Source organism: Engraulis encrasicolus, chromosome 16 (genome assembly GCF_034702125.1).
Source record: "Engraulis encrasicolus isolate BLACKSEA-1 chromosome 16, IST_EnEncr_1.0, whole genome shotgun sequence".
NCBI lineage: Eukaryota > Metazoa > Chordata > Actinopteri > Clupeiformes > Engraulidae > Engraulis > Engraulis encrasicolus.
The window spans coordinates 6,905,814-6,914,767 of record NC_085872.1 but is presented as its reverse complement, the minus strand read 5'-3'; the positions used below and the strand labels follow the sequence as shown (position 1 = coordinate 6,914,767).

Here is an 8,954-nt window from a genome sequence, read left to right as displayed (position 1 = left end):
GGGTTATGTGGTCGTGTGTGTCTGAAATTGTTCCGAAACATTTGTTTCTTTTATCAGGGAAGAAAACGGTAGCTGACATTGCACTTTGTATGTTTTGTTTATCTGGAGTCTTTAAAGACCCGCTGTGGATATGTCTCCTCTTCGAAGTCGCATCATTGGCGTGTGTAACCAATGCTTGCATATGTCGCCTTCTACACGTATTTGTAGGGTAAGTTCATGATTATGAATTTGATGACAGCTATCACGAATTCTGACTATTGAGCCAACATGAACAGCGCGTGTCTGTGCAAAAGGAGTGGAGGGAGAGTAGTCTGAATTGGGTTTTGGTGCTGTACACCAGCTCACACATCGAACTCAATCGCTAGCCGCGAGCGTTTCCAAGCTAACGAGGTTGCATCCATTGATAGTGCACTGCATTGGCAACTAGCAATGTCTCCAGCTTTATCCTCGTGTCAGCCCACATTTTCTGTTCACTCGCTCACTCGAATGGAGTAATGAACTGCAAGGACAGCGAGAGGCTCTTGTCTCAGACCTTCCCCGAAGCTGTGACGGGAGTAACTGCGTACTCTGACTGTAGCTTCTACAGTGAGCTTCCGCCCACTCGGGAAAGCATGTGGGTGCGCGTCAGGTATATAGTCGGTGGTCTGTGCGTAATATTTAACTGACGGTGGGACTTTTGTATTGGTAACCACAAATTACCGACTATTACCAATGATTCGCCATAATTGCATTATTCCATGTCAATGGAAGTTGTCCTGTCGCCATGAAGTTGCCAAATAAAGCGATATTACGAGAGAATATCATGAAATGGGCGTGGCATATGCAAGTACTCGGTCTGCTATTGGTCAATCCTGATCTTATTTTTTTTATTTAGGAAAGCAAGTATGTGTGGTATTGCAGTATTCCAGTTATACGAACTAGTACATAAATACCCATTAGCTGATGTGTGTTTTAGTGAGAATGCTAAGAATTCCATCTCCTATTGATGGTGAGATTTGAGAAGTGAGAAGTGATCAGTAGTAGCCTACTAGGATAAAACTGCACTTTTCATTGTTGAACTTTACATTACAGTTGGAGCTCTTGGAAGTTCTGGATCACTTGGAAAATCTCAAAGTATATTTTTTAGAATGGAATGACCTTTTTTGACACACATTTACTCCAGTGGTCATAGTCATAGATGGTCACATGCAAGCACACTTGGCATTTACTGCAAGGTTGCAAGGGAGGCTTGTGCCAGGTCGGACTCGGCACCTATTGGCTGACAATTTTCAACAAATTAACATTTAACACTGGCCTGTAGATTGAGCTTCAGACATAAAGTTGCGTAGTGTTGCCCTAACTTTTTTTCATTTTGTCCGCCATTTTCCCCCCATAGGCTCAAAGCACTTCGCCCCAACCTTTTGTACAGGCAGATTTCCTCAAAGGCGGGCCTCACAGGAAACACCCTGGAGTGACCAATCTCAAAGTTCAGCGACTACCTGACGAGCTGCAGAAAGGTGCCCTGTACATAGTAAAAAGTGCGTAAGTCATAACATCAAAACAACCCACTTCTGCACGCATTCTGTTGTAAAGTATGCCTTTCGTATGGTACAGAGCACACGCTACATATCAAGTCAAGTCAAGTCAGCTTTTATTGTCACTTTCTTCATATGCACAAGTCATACAAGGAAAAAGAAATTACGTTTTCTCTCTATTCCATGCCAAGACATAGACATACACAGGACTGACATTTTACAGACTGACATAAAGTGCAGACAGGACGGGTAACAGTGAATATCCATTCAAAGTTAGAAATAAAGAATGTGGTTGAGGGTGAAAAGAAAAAAAGATTTTTAGTGTGCAGAATCCTCACTCCAAACTATGTACAAATAAAGCATGGCCTTCAGTTGGCTCACCGATCGCCACGCATATCTGTTTTTTTTTTGTTTGTTTTTTACAGATGCCCAAATCAGTGGCCTGGCTGAGAAGGCCCAAAGACTCTCCAACTTTCTGTGGAGCAGGAAGAGGAAAGTGGAAGACGCACAGCTGAGGGCAAAGGCCATCACTTTGGAGAACACTATGCGCGCTGCCACTCCAGGTGTGCTGATCCTAACTATATGAATCCAGGGGTGTCGTACAGGGTGCTAAAGAGTGACTGAATCACCAGGGCCCCATGTACTGTATATAGGGGACACACACACAGTCGAATCTGTGTAGACATGCGTAAGGTTGGGTGGGTACCATTGGAGCTGATTGTACTGTACATAGGGCCCACAATTTGCTGCTACGCCCTCTCTGCATTATACAGTACAATAGGCTGAAAGCTAGAACCAAGTAAACAAATGTCAGATCAGATGTACTGTATATCAGACTATCTCCGTTTCATTTATTACACAATAACACTTGGGAACATAGGGTTATGTATGTTCAACTTGTGTTTAGAATAGTAAAAGTAAAATGGGTTGAATTAACTTTCAATTGGAGTTACATTTTTGAACTTTGTACTCTCTTTTGTATGTATGTTCAGCCATAGGGGGAGAAACTGGTCATCAGACCATTAGGGCAAATGGGAGCATGTGCTACACCACTCAGATGTATTATGGGAGGAAGTATGGTTTAATGAAAAAAGAGTTTGAAGAGGTTGTTGTTTAAATGTGTGTGTGTGTGTGTGTGTGTGTGTGTGTGTGTGTGTGTGTGTGTGTGTGTGTGTGTGTGTGTGTGTGTGTGTGTGTGTGTGTGTGTGTGTGTTTATTTTCATGGATTCAGTCGGGGATGGTGGAGATCTGGACATGCAGATCAGGAGGCGTGTCCTGCATGACTTGAAAAAATCAACATACCATTGGACACCTCTCAGGTACTGTCTGCAGCCTCAGGGTGATGAATGATTCACAGGGCAGCTTTTGGGCAACGTTGTACGGCACCATTATTGGCTCCTGCTTTCCCAAGAAAATGACTAAGGAAATTTGTCTACTTCCTATTTCCAATTGATCCGTATTCTCCCGATAAAAGTGTTGTGATGATAAACTGTCCAGATGAAATCTTATCGTAGGGTTGCACAAAAGTGTTGCTCTAAAAGTTGCCTAGTGTTATCATCATCACCTAGTGATCATCGTCATCATCACTTTATAAGGCCTATTTGTTACAAATGCTAATTTGTGATTTCTTATACATTAAGAACATATTACTGGTATATGTTCCCAGCAGGATAAAAGGACATGTTGTGTTAATTGTTCTGTTTTCAGATATGATGAGGAACTAGGAGTGGTGTACATGGCCTCCAGGTTGGCAGGGGGATATGCAGCTGTCAAAAGGGCTATGCATGAGGTACGCTGAGCTATGGCACCAAACACATCAGCATAATACCCAGATAACCTTGTTGAATTACACTGGATTGTAAACGAATGAATCCATGCCCGCCATCACTGACAGGCGCTAGTACTACAGTACGTTTGACTGCACAGGTCAGACATGGCCTCATTACTTGGTGTTTATGATGTGCGTCATCTTACAGATAAAAAAGAGAGACCCATCATTTATGCCACAATCCCTTCTGGACTTTGGTTCCGGCCTAGGAGCAGTAGTGTGGTGAGTGTTGCTAGTCATGAGACTTACCGTACCTCTTCTTTTAAAAAACAAATGTTTATGGATTCGTTTATTTGATATTTAGAGCTTAAATATAGACTGGTAGCTACTGTGGGAAGGAAGCCGACACAGGTGTGTGTGTGTGTGTGTGTGTGTGTGTGTGTGTGTGTGTGTGTGTGTGTGTGTGTGTGTGTGTGTGTGTGTGTGTGTGTGTGTGTGTGTGTGTGCTCTCTTCCTATTGGAATGATCTGGTTTGGCAGGGCGTCACAGTCGGTGTGGACAGACTCCTTGAGGGAGAGGGTGTGTGTTGATACCTCAGGAGCCATGAACGACCTGGCAGAGCGCCTTCTGAAAGGTGCTGTATTACACATCAGATAAACATACTAATGCTTAGCTGTATAAAATAGAACAGTGTACTTTGTATTTTTTTTAACTGGTTTATTAAAGTTGAACCATTTAATATAATATCCATGGTCTGATTATATCGCACTACTGTGTTTACCTCTAGGAGGAGATGAGGATGGCAAGCCCCTCATTGACAATGTTTATTTTCGTCAGTTTCTGCCCGTCTCTCCTAAGGTAAGTTTGGTGTTAATTGCTGGTATTTTTGTGTTGCATTTCATCTTGTAGAGTTTTTGTTAACGGGTGTTAAGATAATCCTTTTTTAACAAATTTCCTAACTAAGGTATTACATATCCCTTGCATTACAGGTTCAGTTTGACGTAGTGGTGGGGGCATACAGTTTGTCTGAGCTTGGAACTAGCAAAGAGCGACAAGAAGCTACTCTCACCCTGTGGAGAAAAACAGGCTCTTATCTGGTAAAACTTTTTTTTCTTTCGTTAGGTAGTTTTTTTTAATTTAGAAATATAACAGCATTCAAACATGCAGTGCCACAGCCTATCCCAGTGATGTCAAACTCAGGCCCAGGGGGCAGATTTGGCCCGCAAAGCTATTTTATTTGGCTCACGAGACCATTTCAAATGTGTATTACAGTTGGCCCACACACACAATTAATATATTGAAAATATTACTTGAAGGCAATATTTTGTGCATCATTCACAGGAATTATGATTGAGCCCAGACTAATGTAGGCACATAGAAGCATACAACATTATGAGTATATATGATGGGAATGTGTGATTTGCCTACTGTATGCACAGTCGGTGTATTTTAAATATTATATTCGGACCGCGACTTCATCCCAGATTTTGATTGTGGCCCACTTTGATCTTAAGTTTGACACCCCTGGCCTATGCCTACCTACACCTAAATTGTCTTTGTATCTGTTGATTAGGTACTTGTTGAAAATGGCACCATGGACGGTCACAACATCTTAATGGAAGCCAGAAACACCATTCTAAAGGTTTGAGGCCTCTCTATGTAATTGAGTCAATGCCTTCTGCATTCATGAGGACAGTAAATGTAACTTTAAAAGTTTACTTAAAAATCAGACTTCACTTTAAAGCTCTAAAAATGTTCAGGTTTTCATTTGAAGTAAAGGTCAAATTAAAAATCGTCACCTTCCTAAAATAATCGCCTATGTCATTTTTTTGGTCAAGTTCACGTTTTCGCCTAACTCATGTCCTCCCCCTTTCTGAGGGAGTTTTTGTGTTCCCTGACAAACCTGTAAAAAAATGACTTAGGCGATTATTTTAAGAAGGTGACGAAATGAGAAAATACTGAGATCACTTTTCGAAATACGTTTCTAATTACTGTGATATCTTATGTTTTTAGCATCAAGACAAAGTAGTTTATGACCACAGAAAACCGTCTGTGTTTGCTCCGGTATGTATAGTGTGTGTTTAGCATTAACTTACACAATCACTACGATTTTTTACTACTGTGCAAAAGCAGGCCAGTATTATTGAGTCAGGTGCAAAGCTGACACTGGATTTGTGTTTTGACAGTGCACACATGCATTACCATGTCCAAAGATGCAAAGCCTGTCCATACCATGCAACTTCCTCCAGCCTTACCATTCCCTACCACTGACCAAAGTAAGTGGACACTTCAATTTTATTTGTTATTTCAAAATATAGGTAGTAAAGCGGGCCGGAAATACCATTTGGATGTTGGAGAAAAGAGAAGTAGGGTAAACCAGTTAGTTAAAGGAGCATTCCTGCTAATTTCAACATGCAGTTGTATTGCTCACGCTATCCTGACTTTTCAGTACCCTAAGACACAGCTTTTTTTTAAGCCGTGCTTTCCGAGATCCTGGCACTTCTAAATGGGCGCGTGGGTTTGTTTTTAACATTTAAAAAAAAAACATCAAGGCGTACTCTAAATATCAACCCAAAAGTTATTGCTGGGCCCCACACCCCCATTAGGGCTCGCTGCCCATGGGTACCCAGTTTTGAGTCCGGCCTGGGTCATTTCCCAATCCCAGCAAGTCTCTGAGTGCGTTAGAATATGCAACCTTGCCTCCTCCACTTGTGCATGTCTCCTCGTCCCACCTCCTGGCCCCTCTTCCGTGGAGAAAACGATTAAGTTTCCCAGCTGTCAGCCTAGCCGCAACAACTTTTGAGGGACTGTTTTTCATTCACCATCCCAATTGCAAATGAGAAAGTCTCAACAATTGAGCTTTTGCAAGATATTGAAATATAATGCTGTTGTCAGTGATGTCATCATGACATATTCCTTCCTGGTACGAGGAGACAAGCACAAGTGGAGGAGGCAAGGCCGCATATTGTAACACACTCTCTGCTTACTCATTTCCTGTCTCCTCTGTCACTGTCCTCTCCTAACATACAGTGCACTCCATTATTATTGGCACCCCTGGTTGAGATGTGTTTTTTAGCTTCCAATTATTATTATTTTTCTCTAAATAATATGGGACCTTAATGGAAAAAAAGAGAAAAATCCAACCTTCAATACAAGTGCATTTATTCAGTGGGGAAAAAATCCCACATAAAGAAATAATTATTTGACATCAAATAATGTGTGTCACAATTATTAGCACCCCTGTTGTTAATATTTTGTACAACCCCCTTTTGCCAACAAAACAGCACCTAATCTTCTCCTATAATGTTTCACAAGATGGGAAAAGACAGAAAGAGGGATCTTCAGCCATTCCTCTTTGCAGAATCTCTCTAAATCATCCAGAGACCTGGGTCCTCTCCTCTGTACTCTCCTCTTCAGCTCACCCCACAGGTTCTCAATGGGGTTGAGGTCTGGGGACTGAGATGGCCATGGGAGGAGCTTGATTTTGTGTCTGGTTAACCATTTCTGTGTAGATTTGGCCATATGTTTAGGGTCATTGTCTTGCTGAAAGACCCAGTGACGACCCATCTTCAGCTTTTTGGCAGAGGGCAACAGATTTTGATTTAAAATGTCCTGGTATTTCAAAGCATTCATGATGCCATGCACCCTAACAAGCTTCCCAGGGCCTTTGGAAGCGAAACAGCCCCACAGCATCACTGACCCACCCCCATACTTCACAGTGGGTATGGGGTGCTTTTCAGCATGCGCATCTTTCGTGGCACGCCAGACCCACTTAGAGTGTTTGTTGCCAAAAAGCTCAATCTTGGTCTCATCTGACCAAAGCACACGGTCCCAGTTGAAGCCCCAATACCGCTGGGCGAACTCCAGACGTTTGCGTTTATGATTGTGGGTGAGGAAAGGTTTTCTCCGTGCATGCCTCCCAAACAGCTTGTTGGCGTGTAGACAGCGCCTGATGGTTGATTTGGAGACTTTGTGACCCCAGGATGCTACCATTTGTTGTAATTCTGTAACAGTGAGCTTTGGAGATATTTTGATTTCTCTTACCATCCTCCTCACTGTGCGTGGTGGCAAAATAAACTTGGGTCCTCGTCCAGGCTTGTTTACCACTGTTCCAGTTGTTTTGAACTTCTTAATTATTCCTCTTACAGTAGATATGGGCAGCTGCAGTTGAGTGGCAATCTTCTTGTAGCCTCATAGTGAAGGTGACCTGTGAAGGTCGACGCACATCTGCCTCACTTGTATGCTGTGTTCCTTTGTCTTTCCCATGTTTAAGAGTGGATAAGAGAAATGGCCTTGGTGTCACGTCATATTTATACCCCAGGGAAACAGGAAGTGATGAATTACTAATTAAATGTTCCTACATACTCTGGTAAACTTTGTAAACTGCTGTAGAAATGACAGAAATGCTTCAATTATATTTATTTCCTGGGAATTGTTAAGGGTGCCAATAATTGTGGAACAGGTGATTTAATGAAAAATAATTATTTTTTAGTCAGGGATTTTTTTTATTTTCCTACAATTCATTTGAGTTGAAGGCTACATTTTCCTAAAATTTTCAGTGTGACAGTATTCTTCTGCAATAAACACTGAATTTATTTTAAGGCTTTTAACACATCTCAACCAGGGGTGCCAATAATTATGGAGGGCACTGTAGGTCCAAAAAAAGCCCAAAATACTTTTAAAGTTATGGCTATGTTGTAAGGTGTATGTTGATGCTTTATAACTTTTTTGAGATGATATTTGGAGTATTTTTTCATTCATAAAAATGTAAAAAAAAAAAAACATGTCCCCCATTAAAATGGCCAGGGTCTCGGAAAGGGCTGAAGAAAACAATGCTCAATGCTGCATCGTCAGTTACTGAGTGACAAGTCAAGGGTAGTGTCAGAAACTGTCAACGAACAGGAAAATAATACGTCCTGTTTGCTAATCTCTCCCCTCCCTCTCTCACCTTTCCCCAGGGTCAGGACATTCATCAGGAGAAGTTCAGCTACCTGGTCATGTCCAGAACCGGCTCCGTGGGCCAGCTTGCCGCCGGTCAGCCCGCTGCTGATGCAGAATCTGAGGAGATGGAGTGGGGCCGGCTTACAGCACCGGTGATGCGCAGGCCTCGCAGAGTCCATTGCCAGCTGTGCTGCTCCGACGGAGAGCTTAGACAGCTCGTGATCACAGCACGCCTCCACGGCAGGTGAGTAAACCTCCTTTGTCCCTACACATTGTACAGTATGTTGCTGATGATGTCCTGTGGATGATTCAGTCTCCTCAATGTAATATAATATGTACTGCAATGTACCGCTAATATTTTATATATATACAGGACTCTAAATTAACACCAGCAAATGCTAGTGAAATTTCAGTTTGTCTGGTAGAAAAGACCAACTTACTAGCCACTTTGACCCACTAGTGAGTGTGTATTTGGCTAGTAAGATTAACATCTGTTGGCTGGTGATTGTAATCTGCAGCATATGCTTCTGTACTACATAAAACCCTGACTGATTTTGTTTTCTTGCTCTGTCACAGAGACACATACCGCTGTGCACGCAGCAGTGACTGGGGAGATAGACTACCGATCACCTCGGCAGGGGAAGAGGAAGATGATGATATTCCTTTCCATGAATGACCATGAACCCTTATATGAACTGTCAATAAAATTAACTTATAAGTACTAAATCAAG

General features: G+C 42.2%; 1 protein-coding gene across 1 annotated transcript; it reads left to right on the top strand.

Annotated features, from left to right (window-relative positions):
- The first annotated feature begins 4 nt into the window (after positions 1-4).
- mettl17 (methyltransferase like 17) lies at positions 5-8,953 on the top strand. The gene is made up of 14 exons (XM_063218472.1): positions 5-208; positions 1,376-1,517; positions 1,940-2,077; positions 2,746-2,833; positions 3,222-3,303; positions 3,491-3,564; positions 3,822-3,916; positions 4,070-4,140; positions 4,272-4,379; positions 4,856-4,924; positions 5,296-5,346; positions 5,469-5,558; positions 8,241-8,467; positions 8,800-8,953. Exons 1-14 carry the CDS (start codon positions 131-133, stop codon positions 8,897-8,899), a joined length of 1,413 nt encoding a protein of 470 aa, XP_063074542.1. The 5' UTR covers positions 5-130; the 3' UTR covers positions 8,900-8,953.
- Position 8,954: the final 1 nt, after the last annotated feature.